The 20,142-nt window shown below is 44.8% G+C and overlaps 2 protein-coding genes across 3 annotated transcripts; one reads left to right on the top strand and one right to left on the bottom strand.

Annotated features, from left to right (window-relative positions):
• The first annotated feature begins 28 nt into the window (after window positions 1-28).
• zcchc17 (zinc finger, CCHC domain containing 17) lies at window positions 29-6,483 on the top strand. Of its 2 annotated transcripts, none has more exons than XM_084158498.1 (7): window positions 29-85; window positions 1,119-1,291; window positions 1,974-2,074; window positions 2,175-2,266; window positions 2,361-2,461; window positions 3,671-3,861; window positions 5,253-6,483. In XM_084158498.1, exons 2-7 carry the CDS (start codon window positions 1,153-1,155, stop codon window positions 5,421-5,423), a joined length of 795 nt encoding a protein of 264 aa, XP_084014624.1. In that variant the 5' UTR covers window positions 29-85; window positions 1,119-1,152; the 3' UTR covers window positions 5,424-6,483. The 2 variants fall into 2 exon arrangements, with proteins under 2 accessions (XP_084014624.1, XP_084014625.1); XM_084158499.1 differs by having other exon boundaries at window positions 29-345; window positions 5,253-5,511.
• Window positions 6,484-8,641: 2,158 nt separating this feature from the next.
• Window positions 8,642-13,234, bottom strand: fabp3 (fatty acid binding protein 3, muscle and heart). The gene is made up of 4 exons (XM_084158500.1): window positions 13,077-13,234; window positions 10,652-10,824; window positions 9,111-9,212; window positions 8,642-8,891 (listed from the first exon to the last, which is right to left on the bottom strand). Exons 1-4 carry the CDS (start codon window positions 13,147-13,149, stop codon window positions 8,838-8,840), a joined length of 402 nt encoding a protein of 133 aa, XP_084014626.1. The 5' UTR covers window positions 13,150-13,234; the 3' UTR covers window positions 8,642-8,837.
• Between the last annotated feature and the right edge of the window lie 6,908 nt (window positions 13,235-20,142).

Raw genomic sequence — 20,142 nt, 5'->3', positions numbered from 1 at the left:
ATGATTGGTTATTGCGGTTGTTGACCATGGCCCTTGAACCGGAAGAAAACAACAAGACTACAAAAATAAATACTCGGCACACAAGGTAGCTATAACTTATAATAATGTTTATATAAACGTGTGTAGATGCGGGTTAAGATTTGATGGCTACATATATCTCTATAAGAAGTGTATATAAGTATATTTTTAGTGGAATTTGGCCCTTGTCTAAAGTAGGGAAAGCTAACAACGCCAAGGCTACTAGCCATAGGCTATATAAGCTCGCTAGCCTAGCTAACTAGCTAGCCAATCTACTGCTTCAAAACTGTAGCCGAAGACTAGGCAGAAAACCATAAACAACAAAAGGTAAAACGCTAGTTTTATCTGCTACATTTTGAATCAGTTTGCCACCCTCAGCAACATACTGCTTGTTTGCAAAGTTACATAGGCTGTTTATAGTAGCTAGTCGACCCCAGAGCCAGCCATGTATTCTATACTGTATGCATAGCTATTAAACATATTGCTTAGTCAGACTCTGTTCCAGCTGGCTGATAAACAATGTGTACGCCACCATCTTTTTTCTTTTTCAAATATTGTCTCATTGATTGAGACAGGTGGGTGTCCACCCCAAAGTGCTGTACGTCATGATGACACTCGCCTGTCTCGATCAATGAGAGGAACATTTGAAATAGACAAGATGGCGGTGTAAACATTGTTGGAATACTTCATGTAGCAATAAATGGATTGCATTTAATAACAGAGCATTTTCTAAATTCAAACAAACCCTCTGCAACTAGACATGGACGTTTAAAAGTGTCTTCCAAGTCAGGAATTGAGAAAGTATTGGCAAGTTAAGGTTGGTAGAAAATTCTGTGCTACGCCAAACAGTACCTAACCTGTAACAGCTAATGGAGCATCACATAAGCCTGTTACCATCTGCTAGCAAATCAGATCAGTGATTACTCCAAACAACGCATTAAGAAGGAGGAAGGGTACACAGTTTCAAAGCAGAGTGACAAAATACATAACCAGGCTTATTCAGTGGGGTGCAACATTACAGAATATTTAGATTTTGCACCCAGTCTTTGCATGATGATCATCTCCTAACCTAATCCAGTGGTCCTCCTGTGTGTCTGCAGGGAGAGAGTTATCCTGTGAGGCGCCATCATCATCATGGCAGACTTTGACCATGACCAGCAGGAGCCTGCAGGACTAGATGGCTTGCCAGCCATGTACAGTATCGTGAAGGGAGAGGTGGCTTCTGTACAGACCTACGGAGCCTTCATCAAGATTCCTGGCTACAGGAAGCAGGGTAGGCTTAAGGCATCAGCATGCTTCAGTTCGGCTGGCGCCTTGAACGAGTGTGCTTGCATACTCCCTTAAAAGACCTTAGCTTGGAAAACGAGAAAAAAGCAGCAATAGTACTGTTTGTCCATTTTGAGACGCTGTAGCCAGTATACTTCCTCAAAATAGTCAGAATTAATCTAATATAACTCAAGAAATCTTTAATTAATTTGGAGATCTTAGTCTCGCAATTTTACATCTAATTAAGATGTTTGGTGCATTATTTCTCAAAGAAAAAATGTGCATGAAAACGAGTTGTCTCTTGTTGAATGACAACAAAGACTTTATTGAAGAATCCCTACTGTTGCCCAATCACTGACGAAGTGGCGTAGACTTTGGCTCCCGAACTTCGGCTGGCCTCGAGAGAGAAAATGTGTGTGCCAAACAGCATGATATATGCACGAACTCTTCCGAAATGTTTCGGCTGGGTAGCATGCGGACACCTTTGGGCATCTTTCACTTTACAATGTCTTTGACTTTGTGATCTCTTTGTGTTGCTTTGTGATGTCTTTCTGTTTTATAATATCTTTGTCTGTTTTGAGTATTACGGTTTCTGCTGAGGCACTACTCTTACTCTTTCTCCTAATTTTTTTCTACCTCTTCCCCTTCTCTCTATCTCTCCCACTTTCTCTCTTCTCGCTGTCTCTCAGGGTTGGTCCATATCAGTGAGTTGTCAGCCTGTAGGGTTGAGAATGTTGCAGAAGTCGTCGATGTGGGAGAGCAGGTGTGGATCAAGGTCATCGGGAGAGAGGTAACACGCTGACACATACACACAAACAAACTCCATCTCTCCCTAATGAACAAATTATTTTGAACATGTCCTTACCTCTCCCTCCCTCCATCTTTCTAAGATGCGTGATGACAAGGTTAAGCTCTCCTTCTCAATGAAAGCTGTCAATCAAGGAACAGGGAAAGACCTGGACCCCAACAATGTCATAGCAGAGTATGTATTTGTCTGGGTGCACTGATACGATGATTGGCTATTGCTGTTGTTTTCAATTTTGTGTGTGTGTGTCTGCGCGCGCATGTGTGTGCAGGCAGGATGAGCGGAGGCGTAGACAGTTCAAAGATGGTACAGGACGGAGGATCACATTGGAGGCTGTACTCAACACCACCTGTAAGAAGTGTGGCTGCAAAGGTACGACATTACTGCAACATAAACACCAGGGATGGGGGGGTTAGAAATATTTTCGCTATTCGAATAGTATCATGAATTTCTCGGATATTGAAAACTTGAGCGCTCTATTGCTGCAGCTGTGAGCAGACGGAGGAATAGGGAGAGACTCAAAGGCAACTCGGCTACAGCCATGACTAGCTAACATGTAGCAGCCACAATGTTATTTATCATCCCATATAACAGTGCCTGTCTTGACTGGAGTAGCCTAGAGAAGCTAGCTAGCTACGCTAATTGAGGCCACATGCTGCGCTTTCTCCCCAACCCCATTCAGATAAAACAGCCTACCTGTTGGTTGCTCATTGTAGCCTACTCCTTCTCATTTCGCTAACTTTTAATTCCGTAATTTTATTCCATCTTGCATTGCATTAGTGAATTCTCACTCCACTTGCTACACATTGAGCCGCTTTGATTGGCCAACATAAACAACAAGCTACACAGGTGAAGGCTGCCGGTCTGTTTATGGGGCGTACAGTGCACATCATAACAACCACATTGAAAAGTTTGTTTTATTAAATTAATAATTTGAAATGTCCTTGTATGTAACAATGTCACACAGGTATTTTATCACAAAAATGAATAGTATTCGAGTAGTAATGTCTGTTTGGATATTCAAATAACCGTTCATATTCCTAATGAACACATTCTTTCAAGACAAACGAATTCAACTAATCCTGAAGACCTTCAATCAATCCTTGAATTATGTGTGTTTGGAACTGGACTGGAATAAAAGCCTCTACACACTGGCCGCTGTTGCTTACCTCCACCCTAATGTAGCGTATTATGTTTCTCTCTAGCTCTCTCATCTCGCTCTCACTCTCTCTCTCTCAGGTCTCTTTGCTAAGGACTGTTTATCGCTCTCAGGTCTATTTGCTAAGGACTGTTTATCGCTCTCAGGTCTATTTGCTAAGGACTGTTTATCGCTCTCAGGTCTCTTTGCTAAGGACTGTTTATCGCTCTCAGGTCTATTTGCTAAGGACTGTTTATCGCTCTCAGGTCTATTTGCTAAGGACTGTTTATCGCTCTCAGGTCTCTTTGCTAAGGACTGTTTATCGCTCTCAGGTCTCTTTGCTAAGGACTGTTTATCGCTCTCAGGTCTATTTGCTAAGGACTGTTTCTAGCTCTCTCTCAGGTCACTTTGCTAAAGACTGTTTCTCTCTCTCTCTCTCTCAGGGCACTTTGCTAAGGACTGTTTCTCGGCCCCAGGGCTGCAGTATGATCTGATACCTGAGGAGGGCGATGATGAGCCACAGCAGCTACAGAAAGAGCCTATCAACCCCAACCTCATCCCACTAGCAGTCCGCAAAACCCAACCTCCACAGGACTCACACAAGAAGAAGAAGAAGGAGAAAAAAGAGAAGAAGGTAAGGACCACAGAGTGAAATAGAACACAAGGTTTTATATTCTCCATGGTAAGGATTGATTGACGCCAGTGGTACGTGTCAATAGTCTACAGGGTGTCTCTCTCTCAATTCAAAGGGCTTTATTGGCATGGGAAACATATGTTTACATTGCCAAAGCAAGTGAAATAGATAATAAACACAAGTGAAATAAACAATCAAATATGAACAGTAAACATTACACTCACAAGTTTCAAAGGAAAATATACATTTCAAATGTCATATTATGGCTATATACAGCGTTACATGCAAATAGTAATATTACATTTTAGTCATTTAGCAGACGCTCTTATCCAGAGCGACTTACAGTTAGTGAATACATTTTTTATTTAATTTTGTCATACTGGTCCCCCGTGGGAATCGAACCCACAACCCTGGCGTTGCAATCGCCATGCTCTATCAACTGAGCTACATCCCTGCCGGCCATTCCCTCCCCTACCCTGGACAACGCTAGGCCAATTGTGCGCTGCCCATGAGTCTCCCGGTCGCGGCCGGCTGGATCTCTAGTGGCACAGCTAGCACTGCGATGCAGTGCCTTAGACCACTGCGCCACTCAGGAACCCATAATTATGGGTTGTATTTACAATGGTGTTTGTTCTTCACTGGTTGCCCTTTTCTTGTGGCAACAGGTCACAAATCTTGCTGCTGTGATTGCACAGCAATATTTCACACATTAGATATGGGAGTTTATTGGATTTGTTTTGGTTTCCTTTGTGGGTCTGTGTAATCTAAGGGAAATATGTCTCTCTAGTATGGTCATACATACATACATACATACATACATACATACATACATACATACATACATACATACATACATACATACATACATACATACATACATACATACAGGAAGTGCAGCTCAGTTGCCACCTCAGGTAGCTTAGTGGTTAAGAGCGTTGTGCCAGTAACCGAAAGGTCGCTGGTTCTAATCCCCGAGCCGACTAGGTGAAAAATCTGTCGATGTGCCCTTGAGCAAGGCACTTAACCCTAATTGCTCATGTAAGTTGCTCTGGATAAGAGCATCTGCTAAATGACTAAAATGTAAATGTAAATTTTGTGGGCAGTGTGCACATATCCTGTTTTCTCTTGAGAGCCAGGTCTGCCTACGGCGGTCTGTCTCTCGTGTGAGGTATTTATCACTCCTGTAAAATGTAACACTTGGGGTAACACCCCTTGGTGACCATGATTGTCTCTCTGTCCTGAGAGAAGTTACATCAGTGACACATTGCAGAATAACCAACATATCTTCCAACATTTTAAATAGATGATTAATGTAGTGATACTGATATACAATTCTAGCAGTGTGATTCTTTCTTGTCTTTAATTGTTTCTCTCTCCTCCCCTTTCCTCAGGAGAAGAAGGGGGAGAAGAAGAAGAAAAAGAAGAGGAAGAGAGAGAGGAAGGAGTCAGATAGTGACAGCAGCAGCAGTGGACCCAGTCAGGCCAAGAGAGGGCGCCATGACGACAGAGAGGACAGAAAGAAGAAGAAACACAAGAAACACAAGTCCCACAAACACATCTGAGACTGATCTGACGGACTGACACACATACATTGCACTAAACACACACAACTTACACTGTAAACATACATACACACAGTTATACTGTGAATACACGCAAATTACACTGTACGCACACACACACAGCGTAGACTTGGATGGACACACACACAAGTTGACACAACAGTCAGTTCTCTTGCCCCTACCGTCTGACGCATGCAGATCCATAGAAACCTGATGGGTATTAGCAATATGGCTGCTTCCCTGAGCCCATCGGAACGCTAAGTATACATTACACCTATCCATTCCCTCAGCTCTACCATTAACACTGAAGAGGTTAGTGTTGTTTTCAGACCAGGCCTACAGTAAAGGTGTCTCAGATCTCACAACACCTGGATACGTTTTTAATATCTCAGGAGCCGCATCAATATGATATGAAGACATGGTAATCTGTGCAGGCCTGTGCTGTGTTAGTAATACGTGTATCTGGAACCAGTCCACCTGTCCTCACTGGCCAGGTTAGACGCATGACATACACTACATGACCAAAAGTATGTGGACACCTGCTCGTCGAACATCTCATTCCAAAATCATGGGCATTAATATGGAGATGGTTCCCCCCCTTTGCTGCTATAACAGCCTCTACTCTTCTGGGAAGACTTTCCACTAGATGTTGGAACATTGCTGCGGGGACTTTCTTCCATTCAGCCACAAGAGCATAGGTGAGGTCGGGCACTGATGTTGGGCAATTAGGCCTGGCTCACAGTCTGCGTTCCAATTCATCCCAAAGGTGTTCGATGGGGTTGAGGTCAGGGCTCTGTGCAGGCCAGTCAAGTTCTTCCACACCGATCTCGACAAACCACGGGGGCATTGTCATGCTGAAACAGGAATGGGCCTTCCCCAAACTGTTGCCACAAATTTGGAAGCACAGAATCGTCTAGAATGTCATTGTATGCTGTAGCGTTAAGACTTCCCTTCACTGGAACTAAGGGGCCTAGCCCGAACGATGAAAAACAGCCCCAGACCATAATAATAATAATATGCCATTTAGCAGACGCTTTTATCCAAAGCGACTTACAGTCATGCTTGCATAATTTTTTTTGTGTATGGGTGGTCCCGGGGATCGAACCCACTACCTTGGCGTTACAAGCGCCGTGCTCTACCAGCTGAGCTACAGAGGACCATTATTCCTCCTCCACCAAACTTTACAGTTGGCACTATGCATTTGGGCAGGTAGCGTTCTCCTGGCATCTGCCAAACCCAGATTTGTCCGTCGGACTGCCAGATGGTGAAGCGTGATTCATCACTCCAGAGAACGCGTTTCCACTGCTCCAGAGTCCAATGGTGGCGAGCTTTACACCACTCCAACCGACGCTTGGCATTGCACATGGTGATCTTAGGCTTGTGTGCGGCTGCTTGGACATGGGAACCCATTTCATGAAGCTCCCGACAAACAGTTATTGTGTTGACGTTGCTTACAGAGGCAGTTTGGAACTTTGTAGTGAGGACAGATGATGTTTACGTGCTACACGTTTCAGCGCTCGGTAGTCCCATTCTGTGAGCTTGTGTGGCCTACCACTTCGCAGCTGAGCCGTTATTGCTCCTAGTCATTTCTACTTGACAATAACAGCACTTACAGTTTACCGGGGCAGCTCTAGCAGGGCAGAAATTTTACGAACTGACTTGTTGGAACGGTGGCATCCTATTACGGTGCCACGTTGAAAGTCACTGAGCTCTTCAGTAAGGCCATTTTACTGCCAATCTTTGTCTGTGGAGACTGCATGGCTGTGTGCTCGATTGTATACACCTGTCAGCAACGGGTGTGGCTGAAATAGCCGAATCCACTAATTTGAAGGGGTGTTCACATACTTTTTTATATATATATATATATATATTGTACATATATCAAAGCAACACACACAGGAAGTGGTAAAGCCATAAAGAGGAAGTGTATGTATTACAGGAGATTCCCTAAAAACACGCCACTTCGATACAGCTATGACCGGAAGTGACTTTTTTGTAGCAGGTTAGGAGAATAAGGTTAGGAAAAGGGTTAGGTTTAGAGAAAATGCTCTTCTAACCTACTACGAAAAGTCACCTCCGGTCATAGCTGTATGGAAGTGGTGTGTTTTTAGGGAGTCCCGATCAAACTTACAGGAACCTCATGCTTGAGATATCCTGTTGGTACACGCCCCTTATTGTGTGTGTGTGTGTGTGTACACGCGTGCTCTGCAACCATGTCACCCAGTTCCTGAAGGTGTGTGTAACATGGTCCATATTCCTGTATGCAAACTATGTTGGTCTTTATTAAAGATTTGAACAGTCAAGTGTTTCATGGTCCGTGCGGTCACAAAGCGTTCACGAAGCAGAGCTTTGCTCCAGTCTGGCTTGGTAGTTTATGGTCATGTTGATTTTGAGTTGTTCATTTGAATGGTTTTGTTCGAGTTTCTGATTATGTTGTAGGGTGTGGTCTTAGCAAGCACCAGTCTGTCTGTTCCATGTTGCGGTCATAGTGTGTGTGCGTAGGGGTCAGTGTGAGGTGTCCTGTACTGCATGTCCTCTGTCCCTGGTTGGCATCCTGTCTGCAACACATGATACCAGTCTACACAAGCCAAGAATGCGCCCAAATTAGAACACACACTCATAACCCAGGACACACACACCTACGCAGCCAGGCACCAATCACAATTTATGTTCACCTAGGAGGCCCTGGTGGCACACACATACTGAGGTTGGTCTATAATTATTTCCCCGTGATGCTCTGTGTAAACCTAGTTAAGATGGAAACTTGTCGCTGGTTTGGAACTGCTATAATTGTCCCACAAGTCAACTCCCCTTCCCTGAGCCACACATACAGCCATAACTACTCAGAAATGGGTCAAAGTGGAAAGGTTTTTACATGGTGTTGTGGCAACACACACACACACTGCCTTGATCTGTCGGAGGAGCCATGTGCTGTTTCCCCACAGAAGCATCCGATCGCAGCTTGGCACAAAATGGCTGCTGTGCCCCAGCCAGATGGCTGCTACTACTGTAACACGTGATGAGCCATTTGGCACAAAATGGTTGCCACACAACGTTGATAGATGAGTTGACTTTCCTCCAGGCCAATGGCAAGATTCCTGGTGTTTAGGTGCGGTACCCAGTGTTGTAACCAATGATTTATATATACACAATGGTTTATATACAATATTGGTTGTCATGGTTATTGTGAGGTGATTGACAGAGAAGAACTTGGGACATTTTAGAGAAAAAAAACATAAGTGGAATTTATTCAGTGTTTCATACAGAATAGAAGCACTACAAAGAGAAGGACTGGACAACAGGAGTCGGCAGGGGTTCGGTCAGACTGGTTAGAGGTCGTTGGGGGTCAGGGGTAGGGTTGTTTTTTGGGGGGCAGGTGTGGCAAAGGGTAGTGGAGTTTTTGGGTGGATGTTGTCACTCGGCCTTGACGTAGGAGCGTGTGGAGATGACGTCACCCAGAGTCAGAGTCTTCGGAGAAGAGCGAAGAGTATAGTTAGATATACAGTATACACATTGATTTATATATAGATTTTTTTATACATACACACATGTATGTATGTATGTATGTATGTATGTATGTATGTATGTATGTATGTATGTATGTATGTATGTATATATATATATATATGTATGTATGTATGTGTATATATATATATATATGTACACAAAAACACACTCGGTACTAACCAGTTCGAGGGCGTTGCCGCTGACTTCGCGGACCAGAGTGGTCTCCTTGCCGTCCCACTTTTGCACGTGAACCATCTTACCACCGTCTACCGTTATTAGGGACTAGAGAGAGAGAGATATGTTACAAACACATACTGGGAAAAACTGGAGGCGATAAGAAGATACAATCTACTACTAAAGGTGAGTTTGAGACTGTGGTGAATGTGTGTGTAATAGCAGATAAAGAACGGATTTGACTGCACTTTAAACAGAGTTAGCCTACAGTATGTAACGTGTGGCCACCTATCAAGAGTTGACTTGAGGCTACTAGACACGCGTACACACACGTCACAGATTCTGCAGAGGCTGCCCCTCCTTGCTCGGGCAGGCTTCGGCGTTCGTCGTCACCGGAATACTAGCTGCTGCCGATCTATGTTCTATGTTTCACCTGTTGTCTATTGTTACACACCTGTTGCCCATTATGTGATTACTCCTTCCCTATTTAACCCAGTGGCTCCCAATGTGTTTTGTGAGTGTTTGTTTTTCGTTGCGTGTGTCGTTGGTGAGCGGGTTACTTCCTCCCTGTGTGGAGGTGTTCTGTATTGTTGTCTTTACTTCTACAGTAAAGTACGTTTCATAGAGTTCTGTGTCCTGCGCCTGACTTCGATCCACCGCATTACATTGACACTCGTGACAGAAACACGCACCATATATGGAGTCAAAAGGTGTGTAACAATAGACAACAGGTGAAACATAGAACATAGATCTGCAGCAGCTAGTATTCCGGTGACGACGAACGCCGAAGCCTGCCCGAGCAAGTAGGAGGGGCAGCCTCGGCAGAATCCGTGACAACACATCACGAGTAACTATTCCTCAACAATAAGACATTGTGTGTGTCTCTCTGTTCTCTTTTTCACTCAGATCCTGCTTAGTAGCCTTTTTTCTCTCTCTCTGATTCATGTAGCAGCTGTCTCCGCTCACACCGCTACAACTCATCATCCTTGACCTCTTACCTTTGACTCCTCAACCCACTAAACATTTCAAGGCCTCTGTCACTGTTTGTCTGTTTGACTCAGTTAGTTTTTAAATAATTTGCTCTCTTACGCAACCCTGGATGTCATGGCAGATACAACCATTACCTATAATCCATCATACTTAAACTCTAGCCTCTGACCTCTCACCCCATTATAAGTATACACACTCATGACAACTCTTACAATGTATTATAACTACATAATAATGTAATATAGCTGTAAAGTGTAACGTGTTAGCCATAAAAATGAGTGTAAAGTGTTATCAATAAAAACATAGTTATGACACCCACCATATAGTATGACTATAATCATCAGCTAGCCATCTAGGACTTAAGGCAGTTCGTTTTTAAGCACTCCTGACTACCTGGACCTGTATTCACTAAGTGTCTCAGCATCCTGATCTAGGATCAGGTCCTCCCTGTCCATATAGTCTTATTAATGATGATCTAAAAGGCAAAGCTGATCCTATATCAGCACTCTGACTCTGAGACGCTTTGTGAATACAGGCCCTTAACCCTGACATCTTACCTTGACCTTCCTGTCGTCGGCGGTGGTCTCGTCGAACTCCTGTCCTAGTTTGAAGGTGATCTCGGTGTTCTTGAAGGTGCTCTGTGTCTTTAGAGTGACTGTGTCTCCAGCTACCTCGATGATGGTGGTGGGCTTGGTCATACCGCCAACCTGGCGTGTCGCAAAGCCCACACCTGTCAATCAAAAACACATCACAAGTTAACACTTCAGATTCCATCTGGATAAGAATATTATAGCCTACTATCTCATATTATAGCCTGACTATCACATCTTGATTAGAAATACTACTGCTGCTGCCAATACAGCCCCACCCTTACTGTTGACATTCATTTCTAAAGAAAAATGCAATGCACGCACCCATGCACGAAAACACTTTTGGGGTTAATGATGTGTGACTGACTGTTTTCAAGCCCATAAAAACTCCTTGTGACTATTTAAAAAAACAAAAACATTTTTAGTCATTTAGCAGACGCTCTTATCCAGAGCGACTTACAGTTAGTGAGTGCATACATTTGTTGTGTGAAAAAAATCATACTGGCCCCCCATGGGAATTGAACCCACAACCCTGGCGTTGCAAGCGCCATGCTCTACCAACTGAGCTACAGCTATGGTGTGACCTATAGGTAAATAAATAAAAAGGTACACATGAAGTGAACAGTCTTTAGACCAGACAGTGCACTGCAGCACTTATTGATCTGTTCTGTTTGTGTAAACTGACTGCTGATCGGGCTGATATAACTGCATCTAATTACCACTAGTATCTCTATTTTATGTGTTCTTTAAACATTCAGCAAACGTCATCAGACCCAGCTGTGTGTGATCAGTTCTAGAGTACTTTCCTTCTCCCCTGAACTAAAGTAATGTTTCTGTAGCAGCTGAGTTTATCTCCCAAGGCTAATAGTGACACAGTCACACAATCCATACAGCTAGTTTGTGTCACCTGCCTGAGTGATCAGGAGAGTTGGTTGTGGGTCATTACTATGGTGACGAGCAGAGAGGTCGAAGCTAATAACCCCAGGGGTCACGCACACTATGTTAATATTAAAACCCTCCTCACAACGCTAGCCTCAAAAAAGGAACGCTCTTTCAGAGAATTTCACCCCCTATGTGTGTGTGCAGCTCAGACCACAAAGAGTTTCTCGCAGTAGGGGCATTGTCCCCCCCCCCCCCCCCAATTCAAACAGAGAGAGCGAGAGAGACAGCAGCAAGATTTGTGACCTGTTGCCTCAAGAAAAGGGCAACCAGTGAAGAACAAACACCGTTGTAAATACAACCCATATGTTTATTTATTTTCCCCTTTGTAGTTAGCTATTTTCATAGCGTTACAACACTGTATATAGACATAATATAACATTTGAAATGTCTCTATTCCTTTGGAAGTTTTTTTAGTGCAATGTTTACTATTTTTTATTTCACATTTGTTTTATCTATTTCACTTGCTTTGGCAATGTACCACTTTTTCCCATGTCAATAAAGCCCATTGAATTGAGTCCCCCCCCCCCCTCCCACTAACTCCATGTGATCAACCCCCCCCCCCCCCCCACCGCTAACTCCATGTGGTCACCAACTCTCTCCCCCCCTACCACTAACTCCATGTGGTCACCAACTCTCTCCCCCCCTACCACTAACTCCATGTGGTCAACCACTCTCTCCCCCCTACCACTAACTCCATGTGGTCACCAACTCTCTCCCCCCGCCTACCACTAACTCCATGTGGTCACCAACTCTTCCCCCCTCCCCCCCACCACTAACTCCATGTGATCAACCACTCTCTCCCTGGCTTTCTTTATCTACCTCCCTCTCTGGCTCTGTTCCTACTTCTCCATCTTTCATCCAACCTCCCTCTCTTTCTCTCCCTCTCTCCTTCTGTCAATTTCCCTCTCTTCCTTCTCTCTCTATTTGCATGTGTCCAACACACACCCTGTTTTTTATGAAGCTTAGCATTAACCATTTAAACATGCATGCTCTGCTACTTACACGCACACACATGTGAGCACCCACACACCAGTGGAGGCTGCTGAGGGGAGGACGGCTCATAATAATGGCTGGAATGGAATGGTATCAAACACATGAAACCCATGTGTTTGATGCCATTCCATTCACTCCATTCCGTCCATTATTATGAGCCGTCCTCCCCTCAGCAGCCTCCACTGCCACACACACATATGAGAGCGTGCACAAATACACACGCCTGCATGTGTGTGTATTTTTGGGCATATATGTGTATTTGTGAGCTCGTGTGTGTCACACACTCGTGTTCACAAGCACACATCAGCACAAAAACACACGTGGGTGCACACAAACACACACCTTTAAGTATTCATGAACACTCACACCCTTCTCACAAGTGCACACATGCACCCACAGGGAGGCACACCCCATCCTTTACCACTACCGTTACACCACAAACACACACGCTGCTCACCCAGAGCCTTCATGTATTCGTCAAAGTTCTTGCTGTCCTTCAGGTTCCATGTGCCTGCGAATGCCTCAGCCATGTTGTTAGCAGTGGTGTGAAGGAATGAGAGAGAGGGAGTAAGAGAGCAGAAACAGAATGAGAGAGAGAGGGACAGAGAGACTGCTATGCTGCAATCCTACTGGTCGGTTTTATACCGGCTGTTCGTGATGTCATCACTCTGAGCGGGGAGAGGAGGGAAGGGGGAGGGGGAGGGAGAGGAGGGAAGGGGGAGGGGGAGGGAGAGGAGGGGAGGGGGAGGGGGAGGGAGAGGAGGTGAGAGAATACAAAGACAGAGAGACAGGAGGGGCAGGGGGATATTAAGGAGTCCAGCATGAAGAATAAAAGAGAGTAAAAAAAGAGGAGTGGGGGAGGGGAGAGTAGAAGAACATGTTGCTCCAGTCAGAAAGAGAGAGAGAACGAGGGGGGAAAGAGGGAGGAAGCGAGAGAGGGAGGGGTGATGATTGATTTGGGGTGAAGGTCGGGGGGAACGACATGGACATTTTCTCTCTTTCTATTTCTCTCTTGTTCTCTCCATCGTTCTCTCTCTCATTCTCTCCCCCTCTCTCTCCCTCTCTCTCCCCCATCTGACCTCCCTCTGGTCAACAACCTCACTCTAATTATTCACTCAACAGAAAAAGAGACAAAGATAGAGAAAGAGTGTGTGTGTATGTGGTTACCAGCAACAGAGTGACACACTGACCAGGAGTCAGAACTTGCCTCCCTGTAATGATATACAGTGGATTATACACTGCTCAAAAAAATAAAGGGAACACTAAAATAACACATCCTAGATCTGAATGAATGAAATAATCTTATTAAATACTTTTTTCTTTACATAGTTGAATGTGCTGACAACAAAATCACACAAAAATTATCAATGGAAATCAAATGTATCAACCCATGGAGGTCTGGATTTGGAGTCACCCTCAAAATTAAAGTGGAAAACCACACTACAGGCTGATCCAACGTTGATGTAATGTCCTTAAAACAAGTCAAAATGAGGCTCAGTAGTGTGTGTGGCCTCCACGTGCCTGTATGACCTCCCTACAACTCCTGGACAGTCTGTGGTGCAACGTGGCGTTGGTGGATGGAGCGAGACATGATGTCCCAGATGTGCTCAATTGGATTCAGGTCTGGGGAACGGGCGGGCCAGTCCATAGCATCAATGCCTTCCTCTTGCAGGAACTGCTGACACACTCCAGCCACATGAGGTCTAGCATTGTCTTGCATTAGGAGGAACCCAGGGCCAACCGCACCAGCATATGGTCTCACAAGGTGTCTGAGGATCTCATCTCGGTACCTAATGGCAGTCAGGCTACCTCTGGCGAGCACATGGAGGGCTGTGCGGCCCCCCAAAGAAATGGCACCCCACACCATGACTGACCCACCACCAAACCGATCATGCTGGAGGATGTTGCAGGCAGCAGAACGTTCTCCACGGCGTCTCCAGACTCTGTCACGTCTGTCACATGTGCTCAGTGTGAACCTGCTTTCATCTGTGAAGAGCACAGGGGGCCAGTGGCGAATTTGCCAATCTTGGTGTTCTCTGGCAAATGCCAAACGTCCTGCACGGTGTTGGGCTGTAAGCACAACCCCCACCTGTGTACGTCGGGCCCTCATACCACCCTCATGGAGTCTGTTTCTGACCGTTTGAGCAGACACATGCACATTTGTGGCCTGCTGGAGGTCATTTTGCAGGGCTCTGGCAGTGCTCCTCCTGCTCCTCCTTGCACAAAGGCGGAGGTAGCAGTCCTGCTGCTGGGTTGTTGCCTTCCTATGGCCTCCTCCACGTCTCCTGATGTACTGGCCTGTCTCCTGGTAGCGCCTCCATGCTCTGGACACTACGCTGACAGACACAGCAAACCTTCTTGCCACAGCTCACATTGATGTGCCATCCTGGATGAGCTGCACTACCTGAGCCACTTGTGTGGGTTGTAGACTCCGTCTCATGCTACCACTAGAGTGAAAGCACCGCCAGCATTCAAAAGTGACCAAAACATCAGCCAGGAAGCATAGGAACTGAGAAGTGGTCTGTGGTCACCACCTGCAAAACCAGTCCTTTATTGGGGGTGTCTTGCTAATTGCCTATAATTTCCACCTGTTGTCTATTCCATTTGCACAACAGCATGTGACATGTACATGGGGCGGCAGGTAGCTTAGTGGTTAAGAGCGTTGTGCCAGTAACCGAAAGGTCGCTGGTTCTAATCCCCGAGCCAACTAGGTGAAAAATCTGTCGATGTGCCCTTGAGCAAGGCACTTAACCCTAATTGCTCCTGTAAGTCGCTCTGGATAAAAGCGTCTGCTAAATGACTAAAATGTAAATGTATTGTCAATCAGTGTTGCTTCCTAAGTGGACAGTTTGATTTCACAGAAGTGTGATTGACTTGGAGTTACATTGTGTTGTTTAAGTGTTCCCTTTATTTTTTTGAGCAGTGTAGTTGGATGTACAAATGTACAGTACCAGTATAAATATATCTAAATGCAGAGAGGTGGGGGTTCCTGGGACGGCAGAAGGGTAGAGGAGATAAGAGCCTGGAGAGTAATGGGGGAGGGAGGGGCGGGGTGTAGATGGCTGAGAGTGGGAAGTGGCAAGGGGGGTGGGTCCTGGTGATTTATGGGCTTTTGTGAGTCAAACTGGTTTAGTTTATTCAGCAGTGAATGGTTGTCTGCTGCCCAGGGGGCTTTTGGTTTGTAGTTGGTGATCTGTTTATTCCTTTCCAGACAGACATGCAGTAATTGCTTGAGAACTGCTGCTCTAACCTGACTTTGTAGGGGAGGGTGGGGTAAGTTGAGACCCAACCCTTGTTTCTAGGAAACCATACACAAAATTAATAATTTTACCAAATATTTAGGAAGAGTTCCTCATTTCATGGAGTCTGTGAAGGAAGAAACCACAAGGTCCAAAAAACAGATTTTCACCAAGTCAAATTCATTTATTGTGTTAGAGGTTTCATGATGCTTGTATCTACACCAAAGTAGATAAATTGGGGTCTCTAGAAACTTCAATATGAGGTCCTAAACCTAGTTGTAGCTAGTTGTAGCTGTGTGGGCTAATATAGTTTAAAAAATGTGCATTGGAACAGAAAATGGAAAAATATGACCTGGTCATCACGTAATCAGAACCATCAACTTATACATTTTAAGTTTGTTCACAGACTGTATTTAACACCAAGGAAACGTTTTACAATGAAATTGGCTACAACTCCCAACTGTGTCCCCAAAATCAGGAAGGCACTTTCTTTCATATGATGTGGGAGTACCCTGCAGTTAAATGCTTCTGGGACTAAGTTACAAAATTCATTTAGAAGTGCATGAATGTAAATATTATATGCTTTGCATCTACTATGTTACTAAGCGATGATAGTGCCTTGAACCTCTCAATAAATCAGTACTACTGGCAGGCAGCACTACCGCAAAAATGATGTTGGCTCTTAGATGGCAATCACCTTACTCTCTCCCAATTCGCCAGTGGATACAGTTACTATTAGAGGTTATAACAGAATTATCGACAGAGAGAATGAATTGTGCTAGTCAAGAAACGAATGAGGCCTGGACAAATACACTTGACTCTGTAAAGAATAATCTCAGCTCAAGCCCAACACAACTAACAAGCAACCCAAGTTGCTGGTGGGGGGTGGAAAACATGGTTTCCTGGGGGGGGGGGCTTGAGCTGAGATTAAAGTGATTGTGATTGTGTTACCCTGTCCTGCAGCACAATTTATCCCGTCCCCGGGGTAAGTTGTGCCACTAGAGATCCTGGTTCGAATCCAGGCTCTGTCATAGCCGGCCGCGACCGGGAGACCAATGGGGCGGCGCGCAATTGGCCCAGCGTCGTCAAAGGTAGGGGAGGGAATGGCCTGCAGGGATGTAGCTCAGTTGATAGAGCATGGCGTTTGCAACGCCAGGGTTTGATTCCCACAGGGGGTATGAAAAAAAAAAAAAAAAAAGTATTCATTAACTGTAAGTCGCTCTGGATAAGAGCGTCTGCTAAATGACTAAAATGTAAAATGTAAATGTAAAAAATACCACTATCCCACTTGTCACACACTGGTTGAATCAACGTTGTATCCACCTAATTTAAATGAAATTACATTGAACCAATGTGGAATAGACGTCTGTGCCCAGTGGGATGTTTTCAAAACTGTAATGTTTACAGGAATTTTGATTATTTCCAGGGATACACAACATACTGAAAAATATGTAGATCCAGTATATTTGTTAGAAAGAATACTATTCCCTTGACGGAGTGATGCTGATTGTAAAAAATGGCTCAACTTACCCCACTCTCCCCTACTACTGGTAGCCTAGTGGTTAAGAGTGTTGAAATAATAATAAATAAATAATTGGTCATTTAGCAGACGCTCTTATCCAGAGCGACTTACAGGAGCAATTAGGGTTAAGTGCCTTGCTCAAGGGCACATCGACAGATTTTTCACCTAGTCGGCTCGGGGATTAGAACCAGCGACCTTTCGGTTACTGGCACAACGCTCTTAACCACTAAGCTACCTGCCGCCCTAGTTACCGAATAAGTTGAGCCAGTTACCGAATAAGTTGCTGGTTTGAACCCCCCGAGATGACTAGGTGAAAAATCTGTTGATGTGCCCTTGAGCAAGGCACTTAACCCTAATTGCTGCATTAGTAAGTCGCTCTGGATAAGATTGTCTGGTAAATGTAAAATGTTGTTTAGCTGCCTTAATTCCTGATATAGAGGTCTCTGTTCTTGCTCCTGTGGAACCACGGCTTGTTGTTTCTCTCTCTCTCTCTCTCTTACACACGCACACAAACACATCGGCATGCGCACGCACACACACGTCTCTCAGACTGTCTATGTGTCTTAGGAAATATTGTCTTTAGCCAATAATGAGGCAACCAACTCCACTGGTTGTGTAAGGGACAGACAAATGGACAGACAAACACACTCACACACACACTCACAGAGGCTCGCTCTGAAACACCCCAAAAGTTCAATACAATACAGTCAGTTCCATTTCAATTCAGGAGATTACAATAATTTAATTGAAGAACTGAATTTAAATTCAAATTCTAGAAATGAAAAAGGCTATACAGTGCAACTATTCAGACCCCTTCACTTTTTCCACATTTTGTTACGTTACAGCCTTATTCTAAAATGGATTAAATACATTGTTTTCCTCATCAATCTACACACAATACCCCATAATGACAAAGCGAAAACTGGTTTTTAGACATTTTTGCCAATTTAACAGAAATGCCTTGTTGGAGCCTCCTGAATGGCGCAGCGTTCTAAGGCACGAGGCATAACTAGAGACCCTGGTTCGATCCCAGGCTGTGTCACAACCGGCCGTGACCGGGAGTCCCATAGGGCGGCGCACAATTGGCCCAGAGCATGACAAACAAGATTCTCTGGTCTGATGAAACCAACACTGAACTCTTTGGCCTGAATGCCAAGCGTCACGTCTGGAGGAAACATGGCACCATCCCTACGGTGAACCATGGTGGTAGCAGCATCATGCTGTGGGGATGTTTTTCAGCGGCAGGGACTGGGAGACTAGTCAGGATCGAGGGAAAGATGAACAGAGCAAAGTACAGAGAGATCCTTGATGAAAACCTGCTCCAGAGTACTCAGGACCTCAGACTGGGGCAAAGGTTCACCTTCCAACAGGACAACGACCCTATGCACACAGCCAAGACAACGCAGGAGTGGCTTCGGGACAAGTCTCTGAATGTCCTTGAGTGGCCCAGCCAAAGCCCGCACTTGAACCCGATCAAACATCTATGAGGAGACCTGAAAATAGCTGTGCAGCGACGCTCCCCATCCAACCTGACAGAGCTTGAGAGGATCTGCAGAGAAGAATGGGAGAAACTCCACAAATACAGGTGTGCCAAGCTTGTAGCATCATACCCAAGAAGACTCGAGGCTGTAATCGCTGCCAAAGGTGCTTCAACAAATGACTGAGTAAAGGGTCTGAATACTTCCTGTATATAAATGTGATATTTCTGTTTTTTATTTTGAATACATTTGCAAAAAATTCTAAAAACCTGTTTTTGCTTTGTCATTATGCGGTATTGTGTGTAGATTCTAAAAACAATTTCATCAATTTTAGAATAAGGCTGTAACGTAACAAAATGTGCAAAGAGTGAAGGGGTCTGAATACTTTAGGAATGCACTGTATGTTTTCGATGAGGATGCCTTGAACTAACCCCTTCCCCTCTCGCACACCCTCATATCTCTCACCCACTCACATCTCTCACCCCCTCCCCTCTCACTCTCTCACATTCACCCCTTCCCCTCTCTCCCCCATTCACCTCTCCCCCTCTCCCATTCACCCCTCTCCCTCCCTCTATCCCCCTATTCACCTCTCCCCCTCTATCCCCCTATTCACCTCTCCCCCTCTACCCCTTTCTCCCCCTCTCCCATTCACCCCTCTCCCTCTATCCCCCTATTCACCTCTCCCCCTTTCTCAACCCTCCCCCTCTCTGAATGATCTCTGTGCCTAAACTGACACGTGTGGCGAAATCGGAATGCTGTATGCATATGTTCGACATTTGACACAAACAGGTGGCCGGAGAGTGAGTGAGTGAGTGAGTGAGTGAGAGAGAGAGAGAGAAATTAGGTGAAAGGTCAAACTTATCTAACTCGTCCCTCGGCAGACATCTATAGGTGTGTGTGAGTGAGTGTTATATAATGTACAGTATGATATATGACAGAGTACAATGTTGAGCACACGTAGTCATACATATTTCAAACTGAATACCAAAAGGACTTGTTCAGGCAACTGCCAACAGGCTTACTCCTACCCACCCCTGCTCAGAAAACACACACCCATATGCCACATATAGTCTGGAAACGCAAGTGTTATGTTGACCAAATCAACAGACACTGACACTGTGAGGATAAGTGCAGTAATCCATATGTACTGATAACGAGTGTTGTCTTGCAGGAGTGTGTTTTCCTACTGTGTGGGTTCATAGGATCAGGATATACTGTATATTGGGTGGGGGTAGCCTCAATGTTAAAGATGCTTCTACAACCTAATGTGTGTGTATATCAGAG

Source organism: Coregonus lavaretus, assembly GCF_964263955.1.
Source record: "Coregonus lavaretus genome assembly, chromosome: 3".
NCBI classification, from domain to species: domain Eukaryota; kingdom Metazoa; phylum Chordata; class Actinopteri; order Salmoniformes; family Salmonidae; genus Coregonus; species Coregonus lavaretus.
This window is presented reverse-complemented; position numbering and strand designations above follow the sequence as displayed.